Source organism: Monodelphis domestica, chromosome 7, assembly GCF_027887165.1.
Source record: "Monodelphis domestica isolate mMonDom1 chromosome 7, mMonDom1.pri, whole genome shotgun sequence".
NCBI classification, from domain to species: Eukaryota; Metazoa; Chordata; class Mammalia; order Didelphimorphia; family Didelphidae; genus Monodelphis; species Monodelphis domestica.
In genome coordinates this window covers 131,047,414-131,068,576 of record NC_077233.1, presented here as the reverse complement: position 1 = coordinate 131,068,576, position 21,163 = coordinate 131,047,414, and the positions used below count along the sequence as shown (strand labels likewise).

The 21,163-nt window shown below is 42.3% G+C and overlaps 1 protein-coding gene across 1 annotated transcript; it reads right to left on the bottom strand.

Annotated features, from left to right (window-relative positions):
• Positions 1 to 8: 8 nt before the first annotated feature.
• Positions 9 to 10,097, bottom strand: LOC130455513 (translation initiation factor IF-2-like). The gene is made up of 2 exons (XM_056805474.1): positions 7,009 to 10,097; positions 9 to 121 (listed from the first exon to the last, which is right to left on the bottom strand). Exon 1 carries the CDS (start codon positions 7,922 to 7,924, stop codon positions 7,433 to 7,435), a length of 492 nt encoding a protein of 163 aa, XP_056661452.1. The 5' UTR covers positions 7,925 to 10,097; the 3' UTR covers positions 9 to 121; positions 7,009 to 7,432.
• Positions 10,098 to 21,163: the final 11,066 nt, after the last annotated feature.

Genomic DNA, 21,163 nt, shown 5'->3' with positions numbered 1-21,163 from the left:
TTCTGTTTGTCTGTTTTTTTCTAAACTTCTGTTCTTCTGTGCACATTAAAAATGTTTCAGTGGCCCTTCTTTTCTTTTGGCATCACCATCTCTCCTCTCTTCCCCCTCCACATATACACACCTTCCAAATTAAAAACAGAAAGAGAAACAGTTATAACATAAGCATCAAGCAAAACATCTGCACGAGGGCCATATCCAAAAAGATCTCACTCCTTCCAAGCCTGGAGGGCGTCCCCTCTGCCAGGAGATGAATGATGTGCTTATCTGCAAGTCCCGTGGAAAGGGGACTGGTTGTTGCTTTGTTGAGGGTGCTTAAGTTTTTCAAGTTATTTTTCCTAACTAAGTTGTCGCTGTGCAAATTATTCTCCGAGTTATGGTGGAAATTCCATTCATATGCTAAAATTCATTTGAATATGCCCCAGTTGATGGGCACTTCCTTTATTGACCATTTCTCTGGTACAACAAAAAGTTCTGCTAGAAATATTTTTGTTCATTTCTGTTCTTTCCTTCTCTATTTGGGGGTATATGCCTAACAGTGATATGGAATCAAAGTGTGCACAGTTTGGTGACTTTTAGTCATAGTTCTCAATACTTTTCATAATGGTGGAATCCAATCATAACTCCCCAAGCAGTACCTTGGTGTGCCTATCTTTCCACTCAACAGTCACTTTTACCTTTGTCATTTATTTTTATTTCTTTTACTATTAGGGATTTAGAGTATTTTTTCCTGGGGTTATTGATCTGTTGCCTTTTGTTTCTCTTGAACAGCCTGCTCATATCCCCTGGCCATTTATCTGTTAGGGAATGGTTCTTGTTATCCTATGAGAACAGATAAATGGCCAAAGGATTTATATATGTATATATAAATAAAATTTAAAAAAAATATATATATATATAATCTTATATGTCTCCTAGCTTTATGCGTGTAGCATTTGCTTTCTCTGTGGAAATCTCTTCAGTCCCCCAAAGTAGTCACAATGGACCAGATCCATTTCACTTTCTAGAGGGGGAAAATAGAGCCCCAGGAGAGGAAATAATGGACTCCAAGTCATGCAGGTAATAATCTTAGCTAGGATTGGAGCTTGAGACCATTCACCAATGCTCTTTCCATCACACTCTACATGCCTGCCCTTGAAAACCTTTATTTCCGTCTTGCCCATCTGCTTGGATCTGCAGAACATCCCCCACGTCTACCAGTCACAAAGCCCTTTATTCACAGTTGTCTGGGAACTCTTGGCAGACCACAGGCTTACATGAAAAGGGAGCTGGACGCACAAAGGATCTTTATGGATCATTATAGTCAAGGAATGAGATTCACCCCTGAAGGAAGAGAAAAACTGGAGGAATAGACCTCCCCTCCCTGCTGGAAGATCTCCTGTAACTGCGTACATAGTCTGTAGAGTTAGAGGGAATCGTATGTTGGTAGAACTGAATATATGACTTCCTGCTGGAGGGAATTGTCTGCCGGTATAACTGAATATTCAGTAATGCTCTTCTATTGGAATGTGTTTTCAGCCTGTGAGTGGCTCTAGTGAATGGTGGTCTTGTTGGGGAGTATATGGACCATGAAGCATCTTAGTGGATCCTTGCCAGCGTTTGGGATGGATGGGGAGGCAGACCCCAGGAGTTCATGGGAGGGGCCCCTCTGAAGCAGAAAGGGAGCTGAATTTATCTCCTGGAAGAAGATGGGGAAAAGTTTTCTTCTAAAGCAGCAAGGTGGGTGGCCCCCAGGGCAGAGATAGGTCTAGAGCCAGCTGGGAACTGAGCTTGCCTAGGGAGATATGCTGGCCAATTTGACCAGATCAGCAATATGGGATAATGTTATCTAGCAAGGAAGTGATAGCATAGGTTTAAGTAGCAATTTCATTAGGGTATACCTGCAGGGAATTTTATTTATTCTTTAGGATGAACATGAATCATCAAGGACATCTGGTTTATCAAACTAAGGAAATTAAAGCTTAATGAAATTTAGTTTTGAAAACTTTATGACAATACTTTAAAATACAAACTTAAAAATGAGGCAAAAACCTACAACAGGTTTTGACTGTAGAATTAACCAGATATGCAAAAATGCAGTCAATTCTCATAATCTATTTTGCCTGATAAGATAACTAAAAGGGCTCACACAGATTAAGGTTTTTACCTTTTCCTTCACAAGAGAATGACAATTCTAAGACTTTAGGGATTCAAATTCCCAAATCACATCATTAATCACATCATTGTAGTTAACAGAGGAAGCCAGTTGTTCAGGGTAGGAAGTGATGAGTGTGTTGGGACATTGTACATTGATTTTTTTAACATATGTTTGCTTCCAGAAGACTCTTTAACATGAGCTGGTAACAGATAAGGCTACAAAGTACTGAATAGGTTTATAAAAGGTGTGGAACATGGAAAAAAAAATCTAATTCCTTCATCAATCAAAGTAATCTAACTAGTGTTCATAGCACTACTACCTCACTTATTATATGGACGCTTTAAGTTTGTTGGCACTGATTTCACATCATCCCAGCCGATATCCAATGTCACAGCAGTTTTTCATTGTAGTCACAATTTTACAAATCTGCTCAAATCAGTTAATGCTAGTAATCACAGAGCCTAGAAATGAGTAAAATGTTCTCTCCTCTTTTATATCAAAGTCTCAAAAGCATGAAGACCAGCAGGTGTTTTTCTATTCTTAACTGGGGAAATTGATCCATCATTTCCTACACACATTTTCAGACTGTTCTCGGAAAGAGATTGAAAATTATTCTGGGCTACTCATCACAGCCAAAGTTATGTAGATTTCTCCTTCCTGTCATTACAATAAATTACAATGTAGAATTCAAAGAGCCATACTTTTACCATCCTCTAGAGGAGAAAATAGCTCACCATTTTTAAGGCTAAAGATGAATTGTCATGAATTTAGCTTATGGATAGGGCTTCTGGCTTTTATATTATTAGGGGGAGTTGCATTGTGAAGCTTAAAATGAGAGAGTGCTGCTCTGCATGCTCCATCTTATGTTTAAACATAAAATACTCTGGCTTTTAAAGTCCCCCCTCACCTGGCACCTCCCTACCTTGACTCCCACCCACCCTACAATCCAGCTCCCCTGGCCTCCTTGTTGCCCCTGGCAAGTGACACTTTTCTTCTAACCAGCTTTCTCTGGTTGTCCCTCATGCCTAGAACGCTCTTGCTCCTCACCACTGCCTCTCACTTTCTTTGTCTTCCTTTAAGACATCTCAAATCTCAGTCTGTCAGAGCCATTTCTTGATTCTCCTGCTGCTAGTCCCTTTTCTCTGAGATAACCTCCCATCTACTTTGTATCCATCTTGTCTGTACACAGTTGGAATGTTAGCTCCTTGCAGGCAGGGACTGTTTTTGCCTTTATTTGTTATCCCCAGAGCTTAGTTTGACACATAGTAGATGTTTAATATAATGCTTGTTAACTAACAGTGACTTCCATTTTCAAGTGGAAAACTACTTTTGTGAAGTCTTCTCCATTTCTGCATGGCCCTCCCCAGGTTTGAATAACACCCCAAAGTCAAACTGTTCCATTATGTTTATTTGAAGTGAATGCATTTAGCAGGATAACGTTCAAACAATGGGTATAGCAGGGGACCTAAAGTATCTTGTTATTTCTTTATGTTGCATTTCAAATCTTCCAGTAATCCATAATTGCTAGCATGTAGTCAGTGCATTAAGTTTTCAAAGCACTTCATAAACATTTTCTTGTTTCATCCTCACAACAACACTGGGGATTGGGAGCTATTATCCTTGTTTTACAGATCAGAAAACTGAGGCAGACAGAAGACTGCCTGGGTCACACAGCCAGTGAGTGTCTGAGTGAATTTTGGCTCAGATCTTCCTGACTTACAGGTCTAATTCTCTGTCTGTCATGCCACCAAGCTGCCTTCAAAACAGACATCACAGATGACCAGACCATTTTTAGACTGCCAAAAACCTCATTTAACTGGTCTGAGCATCAATTAATAATCTCTATAAACAGATATAAAATGTTCAACTGGACTTTTTTATTGTCCAAATACTCTACCACAATGGGCATCTGTTCGTTACCCACTGTCAGTAGTAGTGTTGGCAGTTATTGAAATGATTGGTTCATTTGTCAAGATTTCTTGTGTGATACTCGTAGGGCTACAATTAAATCATTTTGGATGCAATTGCTTAGCGCTTTGAAGAAATTGTTTCATGTGCTTTGCTATAAGAAATCACTTTTTTGGATCACATGAACAAGACTTAGAAATAAGTTTTCTCAAAACTGTCAACTTTTTCATTGAGAGCCCTGAATAGTGTCTCCTCCTTTTCACTAAACATAGCATGCCAATCTATTACATTTTCATCATGGCACTCCTTGTTTAGACAAATAAGCCTGCTGGATCCTTTGTAAGGATGATTGGCTCAGGCAGAATGCTCCTGATGCAACTTTCCACATGGTGGAGGCTAGGAAACTGGTTTCTAGGAGAATCCTGATGACTTGCAATGCAAGGGACTTGGTGAAAGACTTGGGGGCATGCAGAGATATTCTCCTGAACCTGTTCCTATTCACCTCTATGGTGACTGTCAGGCTTTTTAGTTGGCTGTGGAGGCAATCAAAAGGGCATTAGCCGACCTCCAGCCCTCCTTTTCTCTTGTAGTTCTACTCTTAGTTTGAATCCTTCATGTCCAGTAAGAGACAGTGCTATAAGGAGGCTTTGGGACTCTCCCTCTTGAGACTGACATGTGGCACAATGAAAACAGGCTTTGATACTTTGCCTCAATATTTGTTCTTCCATTTTAGGTGAAGGAATTGAAGATTTTGACCTGGTAAATTTTGAAAGGTCAGCAGAGCAAGTAGTCCAGGCATCTGACCACATTAGGTTTTTGTAGTCAGTCAAGCAACAATATACTAAGGAACAAAGAGTGGTCATTAGGACCTCGCTCAGCAGTAGCTGAGTGAAGTTATTGAAGGAAGTTAGTTATAGGAAGAAAACTTATTTCTAAGTCTTGTTCACATTATGAAAAAAAAGTGATCTTTCTCTTTCTTTTTTTTTTTAAACCCTTACTGTGTATTGGATCCAAGGAAGAGTGATAAGGGCTAGGCAATGGAGGTTAAGTGACTTGCCCAGGGTTGCACAGCTGAGAAGTGTCTGAGGCCACATTTGAACCTAGGACCCAGGCCCATGTCCCTGGGCCTGATTCTCAATTTACTGAGCCACCCAGCTGCCCCCCCAAAATGATCTCTTAATAGCAAAGTATGTGAAACAATTTCTTCAATCTTTAATTGTGGCCTTGCAAAACATCATGCAACAAAAGATTGATTTTTGACAAATGAAACAACCATTTCAATAACTGCCATATGGCAGGTAGCAATGCTGAATTTGAATTTGAATTTGATGGGTCTTAACTTATGTAGAAATTGTGCTAAGTCTCAGTCTTCTCTTTCCACAGACTAAACTGATACAGGAAAAAAATGTGTCCCTAAAATGTTGAATGGAAAATTCTCGTATTTTCTAGCTTGCTCTATCTCTAAAGTAAATCTCCCTAAAAGCTAATGCTGTGGCCTTTGATGGACTGTTTAATTATACTGTTATACAAATTGAACTATCTTTTTTTTTTCCATTTATACTCTATTAACTTTTATGAAACATGTTCAATCTAGACTGATAGGGACTTTTAGAAAACTGAGTTTGCTGGTCTAATGTCTTTTTTCTGAGTTAGCTTTTCCTAAGTCTAACCCACAGAGGTTAGTTTTTTTTCTTAAAACAAACAAACAAACAAAAAAACCAGAACAAAACAAAACCCCAAACAAAAAACCTTACTTCTGTCTTAGAATCTATACTGAGTATTGGTTCCCAGGCAGAAGAGAGCTTAAGAACTAGGCAATGGGGATTATTAAATGATTTAATCAGGGTCACACAGGTAGGAAGTATCTGAACCCAGGACCTCTTGTTCCCAGGCCTGGCTCTATCCACTAAGCCATCTGGCTGTCCTGATTAGTTTTTTTCTTAAGAGGTGTTATGCCTGTCATTAGGCCACTAAAATAATTTCTTGGTCATCTAAGTAGAAAAGCCAGCATATCTATCTATCTATCTATCTATCTATCTATCTATCTATCTATCTATCTATCTCTATATCTATATATATCAGGGTCAGGGGGCTCTTTTCTGAGGCTTCTAAAAGCTCAGTAGCTCCAACAGCACAAGGATATCATCCACCACTGAATGATTCCTGTATCCTCAGCTAATATCCTTTCCTTTCTTTGTACATTTCTTTTCATTCCCATCAAACCTGGGGTACCAGCCCATCTTGAGTCTGTCCTGGCCTAATATGTATGCTAAGCCATTCAACAGAGTCCTTAATGTCTTTGATTTGGAATTACACTGACCTGAACTAAGGTACAAAGGCTTCTATTGTAAGTCATTTCTCAGTTTATTAAACAGACTGGAACTGGTGATAACAATTATCTTCATTTAAGTTCTTAACAAAGGAACTCAAATATTTGTATTGGTGGGTATTCATTTTAATTCTGATTGTTCCTGTAAAAAGTCTTGATAAGTGGATCCATATTTTAAAATAATGAAGCAGAGTATAATCCAAATAAAAATATAATTACATTATCCTGTGATGGTAAGTCAGTTGAGTAGAGGCAGCAAAGATCTGAAATACTGTAGATACTGCCTTGGGCATTCTTGATGAGGTAATTTATTCTAGAATGACAGGGAGAAGGGACGGGGAAGACCCAAGGTCGTTGTCACTGGAAGTGGTAGCTTTCTACATATTTCTACATCTTATCAGCAGTTTGGTACTTATTCCATCATGCAACAGTCCATCTTTTAAAAGCATATCTAGCAACAAAAAAAGGCATGGGGGGAGACAAGAACACCCCCACACATTCCGTATGCCTTTGGGTGTCAGCTTGTAGGAGGACAAGTCAGGCTCATGACCCAGTTAGTACCATCGCATCTGGATTAGGCGAGGGAGGGAGGACTGTCTTGGATGAATTTTCCAGGCACAGTAATTTACCAACCTACCTGGAATTCCAGAAGTAGCCACTTGTGTAACTGGAGTGAGGACCCACAGTATAAATCATCGAGGAGCTTAGAATTCTTCAAACGTCCTTTCCCCGCTCTGGCGCTCTGTTCTAGACCAAGATCCCTTCCCCGCGAGATGTTTTGTGTCCTGAGGTCCCTTTTAGCCCCCATCTCCTTACCCGTTCTCAGGGTTTTTCATCTTTGCTATGGCATCTTTCTGAAGCCGTCTTCTACTACCTAGCCTTTGTTGGAGGGCTCCCCAAAGGGTTAACGGCCCCAGTGTCCCCCAGTGACATCACGGTTCCTTCTTCCAATCCGCGTCTGGGTTCCCAGAAAAAAAAAAAAAAAGACAGCTGAGGGGTTTGGGGCAGCAGCCAGAGCCTGAGGGAGCCGAAGCCAGAAAGCTCTCAAGCCCAGCACCCTCCTACCCGGCTCTCTCTGAGCTTCCGGCGCCTGGAACCATGAGCACCCCGACGTGCGCGCCGGCCTCCGAGGCAGGGCTGCCCCCGGCCCCGACCCCGGCGACCCCAGCCCCTGCCCTGGGCCCCGCGGGACCCCTGCACACCTTGGCACTGGCCACTGGCGGAGCTGGCAGCTCCTGGCACCGCTGCATCTTCCCTTTCGGCGCCGTGTCCACGCTAGTCGGAGCGGCTGCCACGGGCATCACCTTCTCGCTGCGGGGACCCCGCCTGGACCTCGCCCAGGGGGTGTCAGTGGCCGCCCTTGGCTCCGGCCTTGGCCTCCTGACTGCCGCTTTCCTGTGCTGGCGGGCCCGCCGGGGGCGGAGGAGACAGCGGGAGCGGGACGAGGAGCCCCGGACTCCCTGAGGTTGCTCGGCCCGGAGGTTGGCTGGTCCGCTGGGCTCCAACCTGGGGAGGCACTGGCGCAGGCGCCGGGTTCCGTCTGCGCCTCCCATTCCCTCAACCCAACCCGCTCGCCCGCCTCGGGCGCTCGAATTGCTGAGGGAAGTGCGGCGACTTGCGGGGGAGGGGGGCGGCCTGTGGTGGTGTTCTGGGAGTCGGGAAGAGCCAAAGCGTTCCGCCTAGTACGCGGACACAGAGGGGATGCTCAGGTGCTGGATCCTGGAGTGGAAGGAGGGAACCATCCATATTAGGGGTTGAGGGCTTCTCTCAATTCCTCCCGCCGCTGCTTGGCTTTGCCTTCCTCTCCAGGGGAGACAGGGATGGGGAGAGGATGGAGTTTTGTCTAAGGGACTAGTGCCCTCTCCTTTCATTGCCCTATCGACCCAGAAACAAAATCGAACAACCTCCCCCCCTCGCCCCATACTCCAGGAGGACACTGCCTGGGGCACCTCCCCTAAAGTCTCCTTACCCCACATTTTCTGTGGTTTATTGTTCAGCTCTGGTGTGTGACTCATTAAAAGAGTTTGCCCTTCAGTCTGTGCGCATGGAGGATGGGTCCGGGAAGAGAGGGTAACTGATGTATCCAAGTGTTTTGGCTCAGGGAAAGGGGATCGTCTGAGCCCAAGCCCAGAATGGTAGCCTCTCTTCAACTGAGGCTATGGAGAGGAGACAATCTGGTACGTCACTAGTGGAAAGAGTCTTGGACCCAGGAGTCAAGAGACTGGGATTCTAATCCCTGCCCTGCTATATGTTATTTGTGTGACCTTGGACAAGTCACTTCTCTTTGGACCTCATTTTCTACATCTGTAAAATGTGGGAATCTGTAGTTGTTAAGATTTGCAAAATGCTATTTTCCACATTAATCTGGAGAGTTGGGCAGTGTTGCTGTAAAATGTCTTATTTTAGATTATCATTAAGGTTCTATGTAGCTCTAAAAATCCTGGTTCTTTTCTGCAATCCCAAAGTGTTTGCATACATTGAGAAAGGGAGCCACCTTCATGTATGCCACCTTTAGTTGAGAGCCCTCATCCCTAATATTTAGAGGAGGGATGGTCACAGACATGGGTTCATAGAGTTGAGAGAACCTTCACAAATATGTGAGATTTCTTGGGGAGAAGACTCCAGGCAGGGGAACTAGCCAAGGCTCTGAGTCAGGAATGAGCCTTTTGCAATCCTATTAGTCATCTCTGTTATCTAGTTTGCAACACACTTCCCAGGGCAGTTGTTTTGGAAGATCTTATCCATCTTCAGTCTTGTCCAGGTGCCCTTCATTCATTGCTGAAGAAAAGAGCCATGGTTTTAGAATCAGTCTTGGGATTGAATTCTTGCTGGTTCCATACCTCCTGTGTGACCTTGGTTGAATCACTTTCCTCTCTGGGACTTAGTTTCTTCATCAATAAAAAGAAGGGGCTGGACTAGATGGCTGCTCTGAGGTCCTCTGTTGTTGATAAATGATGCTGTGATCTCCAAAGTCCCTCTGATTCTAGATCCTGTGAACTATTTTGCTGACACAATGGGAACAACCTGAATCCTCTCAACTCCCCTGCCTCTATAACAATCCATCAGTTGTCAAGTCCTGTCAATTATATATGAAATATCTCTGTGCCATCCACTTCTCCATTCCCACTACCACTAAACCCTGCTTACTTTTTCATGTAGGCTTTCTGCTTCCAGTCTACCAAGCTATCCAGCCAATTAATTTCCCATCTCCTGTCCCAATAACACTCAAGCTTTCACAGCTTTGTGTTGTCTATGAAAAAGCAAAACTCCTCCACTCGATGCTAAAGGTTAAAAGTGTATTCTGGTCTGGCACTAACTTTCCTTCCCAATCTATGCTCCAGTCCAACTGAACTGTCCTGTCCCTCTTTCTCTGAATGTGGCCCATGCTCTCCCATTCCTGGACCTCTACTTCTATTGTTCTTTCTTCCCCTGTTTCCATTCTTTAAAAGGCCAGCTCAAATGTTGCCTCGAGGAAGCCTGCCTGGGTCCCCAAAGTTGGAAATTATTTTCTTCCCTTCTCTCAACCTTCCCCGAAGGCAGTTTGTCCCCCTTTTATGGCACAGCACACTCTTGCCTTATATTGGAGTTCATCTATATATTCATCTCCCTTTCTAGATTGTAAATCCTTTGAGGATAGCACCTGTATCTTTTCCATCTTTGTGTGCTCTTCAAAGCAACTCGCCTGATGTCCTGCTATGTAGCAGGCGCTTAATAAATATACATATATATATATATATATATATATTTTAAACCTTTACCTTCTGTCTTACTATCTGTTCTAAAAGAGAAGAGTGGCAAGGGCTAGGCAAATGCATTAAGTGGCTTGCTCAGGGTCATGTAGCTAGGAAGTATCTGAGGTAAGATTTGAACCCGGGTCCTCCCTATTCCAAGCCTGCTGCTCTATCCACAGTGCTACCTAGCTGCCCCCCACAATAAATATTTATTGTATGAAGATTGGCCTAGCTGGCATAGGGATGGTCTAGAAGGGAGGAAGTCAGAAAATTGGTTGGGATCAGAGGTATTGCATCAAGTTAAGGAGTGAGAACTTCATTCTGCAGGCAGTGAGGACCTCGAGCAGAGGTCATATTTTCAGGGTTGTTTGCTAAATCTGGTGGCATTTAGAGGAGGAATTGGAGGAGGGAGAGTTGAGAGACAGAAAGGCCAGCTAGAAGGCTAGTGTGATAATAGGGCCTGAATTGGGGGATGGAGGTGGATTTGGGATTTAAAAGCTGGAAAGACATTATAAGGCTTAACATCATGAGTAGAATTTAGAAGCAGGAGATATAGTAGAAGGAGAAATCTGATGTCTGAGGTTTCAGGGCTAAGGAAGAAGCATGATTATAGCATTCATACCCAGCTGACTATTTTGATGCTCAGGGGACAGCAATTAGGGGGGACAATTAGGATCACAGGGAGGAAAACACAAATAGCAGCAAGCTGCTTTCCCCTCCCTCCAAACACCTTATTTGTGCCAGCCTGTGCCGAGCCTTAATCAAACTCATGGTACCCCAAGCTAAGAATCTGGACCAAGCTTCTTAGTTTTAGTACCATCTGGAAACTAGCTAGTGTCAGGAATTTTGGTATCGAGGGCTGTAAAGCCTGGCCACTTCAGGATTCCTGTGAACCAGACACAGTGAGAAAACAGCAGTTAACAGATAGAATGGTTTGCTTAAATTAGACTTTGTCTTGTGAGATCTCTGGCATTTTTCCTCCTCCCCCAGCCAGGAACAATCTCAGATACTTTTAGCCTCCCTTTTTTTAGAAAGGGAGGCTTTTACAAAGAAAAAAAATCCTGTGGCCTTCAGCAGACACTTCCTCATCTAGGGTTTGGGAGACGAAGGTTGTTGCTGAAGTCTGAATGTATGTTGGCTCAAGGTTCCAAGCAGCCACTGGATCCATGCAAGAAGGGAGTAGCCTGGGCATCCTTTTTTTCCAGGGTTTTGCATCTAACATGCGGGCCCACTTTATCTCTGCTATATGTCTCTGGGATTAGTCTGGCCCCAGGTAGGGGCACTAGGACCTTGACAGCCCCTAATCCACAATTTAGGCATGGCAGCATTGGGTCTAACCCTCAGTGCCGGTTCCCATTTGCTTTCATATTCTTAATTCCTGGGCCTGAGCTCCTGCTCTAGCCACTGATCAGCCCTAGCCTCTGATTCATGTGCCTATCCTAGGCCTAAAATACATTCCTGCCCCTTGGGTCTCAAGTCCCCCTCTTCCTTTTTTTTTTTGAACCCTTACCTTCTCTCTCAGAATTAATACTGTGTATTGGTTCCAAGGCAGAGAGTGGTAAGGGCTAAGCAATAGGGGTTAAATGACTTGCCCAGGGTCACACAGCTAGGAAGTGTCTGAGGTCACATTTGAACCCAGGATCTCTCTTCCTTTAGTTCTAATTTTTCTTTTGCTTTTGCCCATCTTCCTAGGGCAGAGAGTTCTTCTCCTAAACAAACATAGCTGCTACAGCTGCCAGATATCTCTGATAATGCTTGTGAATATCACTCCATGCTCAACTCTTTTTACACCATCTCCTTCTGCTGGGCTTCCCTGACATTGGCTGTTTGCTTATGGTGTGCCCTAAAACTCTGCTTATATTCCTGCCCACTCTTTTAGACTGGCTTCCATTGCCTGGCACTGGTAATTCCCCACATGGCTTGCCTAGACCCTCTAGTTCTAACTTTTCTATGCATCCTGGCTTCTAGATTGGCCCATCTAATGGAACTGAAACTAATTTTGGCCAATTGCTAAGCCCCTCCCCCCAAAAAACCCCTCAAGACCCAACCAAGGGACTCACCTTGATGTGAGAGCCATCAGAGGCCAGGGAGAGAGGTTGGCCAGGATGGCCAGAAGGAGGGAGACGCCATCTAATGGGAGCTGGTTTTCTCCCTGAATCACAGCCTAAACTCTTCATAGGAGTCTAGAAGCCAGGTTCATGTCCCATCTAGCCTCAGCACTAAAGGTGAAGTTCAGGCGTACTTGCCTTCCCTGTCTCTTACCCCTCTCCACCTACGTCCCCACCCTGGTCCCCATCTCCATTAGACGTTCCTTTTTATGAAATAGCCCAAAGCTTGGCACTCTGCACACACTTTCCCCTTTAGAGCCCCTCAGTGACCTTCGATTAGACATGTGCCATCCAAAGAGCAAAGTCTCCATCGCCCACTGGGTATCTCTGGACTCCAATGCCATTTCCTTTCTATGAAAAAAACATTTGAACAATTCAACAGGAATTTAGTATTATTCTTGGTGTAGGACAAAGGCTGGTGTCTTGGCGTCTTTTCTCTACGACCAGGCACGACTCTGATTGGCTGATGGTAGGATAGTCCCCTCCCTAGGCCATTCCCAAGTTGCTTGGCCAGGTCTTCCTGGTAGGTCACCATAGTTGGACACAAAGATCTCTGGATTTGGAGCTCAGGAACATTGAAGGCTCTAGTTTCCTGTGTAAAATAAGGAATTTAGCCTAGATCAAGTGTTCTTTACCATTTTTGTAAATACAAGATATCTTTGCCATCTAGTGAAGTCTGTGGACCTCCAGTCAGAAAAATATTTTTAAATGTGTCAAGTAAAATACATAGGAAACCAATTATATTGAAATAATTACCAAAATATACAACAAATTCATAGATCCCATATTAAGAGCCTATGGACTAGACCAGAAATGTTAAACTCCCCAAAGTGGAACATGGGTTAAGTTATGTTAATTTGGGTTTTTAAAGTCAGTATTCCTCTGGATGATGGGTGGATCCATTGCAATTGGACATCCCTGTACTAGATGGTCTCTAGAGCCTCTTCTAGCATCATGATCCGTGCTTTCTAGGATCTTCCTCTGGATTGGGTCACCCCTATAAAATACCTGAACAGAAGCCCAGCACTTCCTGCCCCTGCCCAGACCAATTCATCCAAGTTATTTTTGTTTCTTCTGAGCATCTGAGGCTTTCTTTCCTTGATTGCTTCCCCTAGCTTCCCTGTCAAGTTCCAGAATCCCCTCTGTTATCGGTACCCTTGTGTAGATATCCAGTCAGTTTCCTTGAATATAGGGGAGCTGGTTCTTACAGCCCTGAGCTGTTGCTCCTTTGAAGGCTGAAATTAGGGTAAGAGAGGAAAGACTTCTGAGGCCTCCTGTTAACTCTGATGGCCCTACAGGGCTGAAGTACCTGGCCACTGTGTCCCTGCTTCAAGATGAGAAACTTAAGGACATTACTGGAACAGAATGGGGGGTCCTAACCTCAAGATCCACCAAGGATACCGGCAAGATGACTAGTCAATTTAAAGAATTCTACCCTGCGTCCACTGGTACTGAGCGGTCCACTGGCCCTAATGATGGCCATGAATCTTTAGGGGATGCAGTTATTTTAAGTTTCATGAATCTATAGGTGCACCATTTTGTTAACCAGAGACTACTAAAAATATAACTACTTATTATAGGGAAGGTATGGCCTTATGAAAGTTTTTTGATCATAAAACTTAAATTTTTTTTTTTTTAGGAATCTCCTTCCTTGAAAAGGTTTGAACCACTAATCTCGACTGGACTCTTCATGTTTTATGTCAAGAAGCAGGCCCAGAGAGGGGAAGTGACTTCCCCCTGGTTGTGGAAGTAGGAAGTAGAAGAGATGGGATTTGAACCCAGGCCTTCTGCCTCCAAGTCAGGCTTCTTCCAAAATTATGTTATGAACCAATATCAGCTTTCTCGTTTTATAAGGGATGAAATTGAGCCAGGAGAGAGTAAGTGCTTTGGTTGGTAGAACAGGTTGCGAGTGGGAGGACCACAATTCAAATCTAGACTTTCAGCTCCATTCAGCTTTTTCCACTTAGTGGTTCTCAAACTTTTGCATCTCAAAATCCCTTTACACTTAAAAATGATTACCCCAAAGAGCTTTTGCTTATGTGGATTACATCTATCTGTGCTGACCCAATTAGAACTTATAACATTACAAATTATTTTATGGAAATGGATTATGAAAATAATTTTGCCCTCAAAGTCCTTCTAAAAGAGGCTTGGGAGATCCTCAAAACTCCCCATATCACACCTGGAGAACTACTGGACCAGGATCATAATTTTCCTACTTGACAAAGATTTGGCGTGTCTTTGTATGACCTTGGGAAGTCCACTGGAAGTTCTGGAAAGATGCTGGGCCTGGCCAAGTCTCTAATCAGTATCTTGACCTCCAAGCAGACATTGAAGAAAAAGTTCTGTGTGCTTCTCTCTTCACATTAATGAGTATCCTGGGGCTTAGACAAAGCATCTTCTCTAAAAAGCCTCTGCTGACCCTTTCTCTGAACCTCACAGTAGTATCATGGCCAGCCTGTAATGGTCGCCTTCCCATCTCCTTAATTACTCTTCTCCTCCCTTCTTCATTCCCCTCCAAATTCTAGGATGAGAATCACCTCCATTCCCCCTGCTGGAGTCTAGCTTGTCAGGTTTGCTCTCCTTGTGTCAGAAGCTTTCATGAACCAAAGGGCCTGGGGAAGATCACAGGATTTTATGATGTGGAAGAGGACTTAGAAATCAGTACAAATTCCTTGGGGGATCGCCTCACTTTCTTTGGCTCCCAAACCCTACTTGGGAATCACTAGAAATTGCATATGGGCTATCTACTCCCTAGTAAATCTGTAGAGACTTGCAAGAACTTAGGCAGTTGTGTGGGGAAAGAAATAAGTAAATAAGAGAAAACTGGCCGTATTGTACAGTGGAAGTAAAATTGAAGCAAGAGTCTGGAGAGATCTAGGTACATTGTTTGACTCTGACATGTATTATCTGTGAGATCTTGGGCAAGTCACTTCCCTTGAGTCTCAATTTATAATGGAATATAGTATAATCATATATACATAATTATAATTGGGATAATAATAATAATAAGCCTGAGAGTGCTGTGGTTTTGCTAATTTTAAAATTAATCTTAAAACATCACATAAATATGAGTTTTTGTTATTGGTTTCAGAGCTGAAGATAAATTGCCAGCTCATCATCTCAATTCTACACTTCCTTTCTCTCCCATTCCTTTTTTTTTTTAAATGCTTTTTGCCTGTTCCTGAAGACAATGATGAAATGACAAAGCAAAAAATGCAGACTTCAAAGAGAGCTCCAGAGGCACCAGAGTTATTGAGTCAAAGATCCCAAGACTCTTATGTCATTCTCTTAAAGAGGCTCACGGAGGACACCTTAGTGGTTTGGAGGAAGGTACCCCAAGTTCCCAAGTTCTGGTTTCCCTCATCTCCCATTCCTGCCCCATTCCTTTTTCTCTCCCCTAAGTGCCCTGCAGGATTGATTGTGCAGTGGCCAGCTTGGTTTCCTGGCCTGATTGACACTCTCATGTCTACTCGTGGGCCTTCTTCACTTGCCACTCAGCCTCTTTTCCTCCCCTCCCCAGGCCCCAGGACTAGTTTGGTGTTAGGCTTAGGAATCTTGGATCCATAGCTTAGGGGGCTCAGCTTCAAGCCTCCTTGATGTTTCCCTCCACCCCCTCTCACCACCCCTTCTCTGATCCTTAGAAGGTTCTTGCTTTGTCTCTTGGGATCAGTTGCTTGCCTCATGACTGGGGACCAGTCTTGGTCTCTTTGCCCTGCTTCCTTTAGGCCTCTACACCACAGCTCCAGAATAATCTGCCTCTAGCATCTTTGAGGCTGTCTTCTTTGACATGTTCTACTCATTCTTCCTCTGGCAGTCAGAGAAAGATAGGATCCTGCTAAGATGGGAGAAGCCCTTTGGGTCCCTGCCTTGGTGTCCTCAACCCTTAAGCACCTGTAGAGTCTCCTTCCTAAGTGGATCCTGGAGATAGGGCCCCACTGGAGATAGGGCCACAGTCCTCTCAATTGGCTCTTTCCCCCATGAGGCTTTCTTCCCTTAGGACAGACAATGGGGACTGAAAGCTGGGAAAAGAGAGAGGAGCCCTTTGTTTCTCCTGCTCCCCGGCCCCTCCTAGTTCTCCTGGCCCAAATAAACAACAAAATGTCTTTGAAATATGTTTAACCAAAAACAAACAAGCTAAAACAAATAAACTAAAACAAACCAACAAAAGTACTTTAGGAGATAAAGAGGCAAGAAGGTCAAACCAAAAAGTGCCCAAGTTTAGAGTATACAAATCCAAAGAATGAGACTCATTGGGGACAGCTAGGTGGCTCCGTGGTTTGAGAGCTAGACCCAGAAGTGGGGAGGTCCTGGGTTCAAATATGGCCTCAGACACTGCCAACCAGTGTGACTCTGGGCAAGTCACTTGACCTTTATTGCCTATTTCTTACCACTCTTCTGCTTTGGAGCCAAGACCCAGTATTGATTCTAAGATGGAAGGAAAAGGTTTTAAAAATACAAAATTAGACTCTTTTTTACACAGGCTCTTTTCTGTACCACAAAGCTCCCCTTTCCCCATATCTTTGAGAGGTCAGCATGACTCCCCAGAAAGACTGTTAGTCTTGGAATCAGGGAATCTAGATTCCAATTCCATCTTCGAGCTGCTTATTTGTATGTCCTTGGCAAAGTTACAATGGATCTGAGCTTTAAGGCAAAGTTTATAAAGTAACGGGGTTGGATTCAGGGATCTCTAAGCATCATGTCAATCCCTGATTCCTGTAGAAGAGATTCTTGTTCAGCTATGGGTCAGGCGGATGATCTCTGTAGTCTTTTTCAACTCTGGGAATTCTGTGATTTTATAATTTGCTTCTGTAAAATGGGATGAAATTACTTATGCTCTAAACCTCATGGGATCCTCGTGAGGAAAACATTTTGCAAGTCTTAAAATAGTACAGAAAATATGAGCTGCTCTTGTTGTTGCTACTTCTTCTTTATCCTCCAAGATTGATAAGGGAGTAAAGGAGAAGACTGGACACCTGTTTGTGGATATGATGTGTCATTTCCATGTAGATTGGTCCAGAAACTATCTCCCTTTCTCTCTTTACAGACCCATTACACATCAAACAGCCTGGTAGACACAATAATTCTTGCCTGCCTTCCTGCTCACCTACTTTTGGAATGAAGGGAATGAGAGAAGAAAACAGGAGAAAAGGAATTAAAAATTAATTTAAAACTCCCCCCCCCATTATATGTTGATACAAATTTCAATAATTTTTTCTGATATTTTGCCATCCATGTTCTCTCCCTTCCTTCCACCCATCTCTCTTTCCCAAGATGGCAGGTAATATGATATGGGTGGTACATGTATTATCATATTATACATATTTCCATGCTTATTATAATGTTAAAGAATATATGCTGCTTACAGTAGAGAAAAATTCATCGAGGAAATAAAGTGAAGAATGATACGCTTCAATCTGTATTCAGACTCCGTCAGTTCCTTCTATGGCAGTGGATAGATTTTTTTTTTCCTCCCAAGTCCCTTGGGATTATCCTGGAGTTCTGGGGGTGTGTGGAGCCAAGATGGTGGAGTAATCCAGAAGATTTATCCTGGATCCTTGCATTGCTGATAATAGTTAAGTCATTCACAGTCGATCATCATACTTTATATGTACAACATTCTCCTGGTTTTGCTTACTTCACTTTGCATCACTTCATATAAGTCTTTACAAAGTTTTTGTGATCATCTTGTTTGTCATTTCTTACGTCACAGTAATAATCCATTATAACCACATACCAAAACTTGTCTAGCCATTTCCCAATTGATGGACGTCCTTTCATTTCACAGTTCTTTGCCACCACAGAAAAAGCTGCTATAAATATTTTTGTACCAGTAGATTCTTTTCCTCAATCATTGATATCTTTGGGATATGGACTGGGTAGTGGCATTGCTGGGTCAAAGAGTATGCCATATGAAGGAAGGTGACTAAATAGAGTAGTGATCAATGAAATAGATTAGGCACTCATCACAAAGCAGTCAATGACCATCATAGCCTCGTATTTGACAAACTCAAAGATCCAAGCTTTTGGAAGAAGAATTCAATATTTGGCAAAAAGTGTTAGGAAAACTGAAAAATGGTATGGCAGAAATTAGCACAGACTGATGCTTTATCTCATATACCAAGATAAAGTCAAAATAGATGCATGATTTAGAAATAAAGGGTGATGCCATAAAACAATTTAGAGGAGCATAGAATAGTTTACCTGTCATATCTATGGATAAAGGAAGAATTTATGTCCAAACAAGATATAAAGAACATTGCAAGTTGTAAAATAGATAACTTTGACTAGTTAGATTTAAAAGTTTTTGTACAAACAAAACCAATGCAACCAAGATTATGAGGAAAACAATTGGGCAAAAAAAATTATAATAATATATATAAAATATGATAATACTAAGAATCTCTGACAAAGGCCTCATTTCTCAAATATATAGAGAACTGAGTCAAATTTATAAGAATATGAAGCATTCCATAATTGACAAATTGTCAAAGTATATGAACAGGCAATTCTCAGATGAAGAAATTAAAACTATCTTTAGTCATATGAAAACATTCTCCAAATCATTATTGATTAGAGAAATGCAAATTAAAAGCACTCTGAAGTGGGCAGCTTGGTAGCACAGTGGATTGAGAGCCAGGCTTAGAGATGGGAGGTCTTAGGTTCAAATCTGGCCTCAGATACTTCCCAGCTGTGTGACCCTGGGCAAGTCACTTAACCCCCATTGCCTAGCCCTTACCACTCTTCTGCCTTGGAACCAATACACAGTATGGATTCCAAGATGGAAAGTAAGGGTTAAAAAAACAAACAACCCAACAACCACTCTGAGGTATCACTTCAACACCTATCAGATTGACTAAAATGACAAAACAAGGAAAATGATAGATGTTGGAGGAGATGTGGAAAAATTGGGACACCAATTTGGTGGAGCAACTGATCCAGCTATTCTGGAGAACAACTTGGAATCATGTTCAAAGGGCTAGTTGTTCACTATTTACATCCAGAGAAAGAACTGTGGAAATTGAAACACAGAAGAAAAACAACTGCTAGATCACAAGGGTTGATGGGGATATAATTGGGGATGTAGACTTAATGATCACCCTAGTGCCAGGTCTTGATCAATGACACATGTAAAACCCAATGGAATTGTGCATTGGCTAAAGGAGGAGGTTAGGGGGAGGGGAGGGAAAGAACATGAATGTTGTAACCATGGAAAAATATTCTAAATTAATTAAATAAATATTTTTTTAAAAAGGGCTAGTTGTTATTTTTTAGTCAAATATAGAGTGATTATTAGCCTAATTTTAAAGAATAATTATACCAATTAATTTAAATAAACAGTTATAATCATGAAGTCCTCAACAATTTTGGGTTCACACTAACCAGGTTTGATACAGGGTTGATTTCTCTTTTTTAGTTTGCTGTACCACCCTGGAATTTCATCAGGAAAATCTCCTTATAGATCATGTTTAGGTTTCTACAAATAGTCTTAAGTTCTATTCCCTTCCAGGAGGAAGTGTCATAAGACATGTGAAAGGGGCCTAGTTGGCTATATGCATATGCCAGAGATCCTCAATGCCAAGTAAAACTAGCAGCAGATAAATCAGCGTTAGCCACTTCAAGGCCAAGGTACCCTCAGGCAAATTACTGCTGGCATGCTTGAACCTCCTACTCCATGCACTAGCTTTCAGGCTTAGTTTCTTCTAAGTTTCACTGTTTCTCCAGATTCAAAAGGGAAAGATCTAGGATATAATCTGAATATATATTTATTCTGGAAAGAATAATGCGTGCTCTATCCTTTGTTAGCTCCAGTCCAACCCAACTTACATTGGGAAAAAAGAAAACTCTCCCCTCATTGAGTTGGACTTCTTCTCTTTCAATATTATTCCATGTATCATAGTTGGACACTCTCATGCCAAATGACCATCTAGGTTTTCCCAATTGTTTAATTCTAGGTTTACTTGTGTGGAGAGTGTTTTGTAGTTGTGTTTATATAGTTCCTGTGTTTGTCTCAGCAGATTCCTAAGTATTTTATTTTGTCTAGAATGATTTTAAATGGCGTTTTTCTTTCTAACTCTTGCTGCTGAGTTGTGTTGGAAATATATAGATCACCTAGGTTTTTAATAACAATTTTAGTAGCATAGAAATGAGAGAATAAATAAAGAAATAAAACTTTCAAATTCTGGTAGCTCTGAGATGACAAATAGGGCTCTCTCTTTCTCTGCTATTCCGTATTCCTCTTGGCCAGTAGGGAATGGGAGGTGAGTAGTGTTCAAATAAAGGGAAAGTTTGGAATGGAGAGGGAAAAGGGATGCTTTGGAATGAGTTTGTATGTTTTAACAACCCCATGATTCACTCTCACTTCCTCAATCCTGTCTGTGCTTTGGCATCATCTAGATACTTCCTTTGCTCTGGTCCCTGGCTCCACTGTCCTCCATTTACATTTACCAGATGTTACTAGGCATTGCTCAGTTCCATTCTTGGATGGTCCAGAAGGAGTCCAGAATGGAGTCCAGAAGGTGATTCATCTTAATCCTTCATTAACTGTGTATGGAACCACGACTTCTCCATTCTTCTTCCCTGTAGAAGAAGAGTGTAGAAGAGTGATTAGTGCCAAGGGCTACGTGAGCCAAAGTACTCATTTTGATTTATATGGGAGCAATTGGAGGTTCTAGTTTTAGTACCATTTATGTTACAGCAGACATATAGCATTTGTTTCCCCCACAGAAAATGCAAAAGACAGAAAGAATCCACAGGAGCTTAAGATCAGACACAGAGAACTACATCCATCAGCTCTCTACCAGAAGGGAAATGAACTTGGAACTGTGGCAAAGCCTTGGAATTCTGGTAAAATCTCTCCCACGGGATAATACATTTCTAAACTCAGAGTGCCACCTTGTGGATTATACTCCTCTAGAAAAACATATTTTAGGGGCTGTTGAATAAGCAAAAT

Excerpts from the sequence above, each read along its gene's own strand:
- LOC130455513 (XM_056805474.1), bottom strand. The coding sequence starts at position 7,924 with ATGGGAGGCGCAGACGGAACCCGGCGCCTGCGCCAGTGCCTCCCCAGG.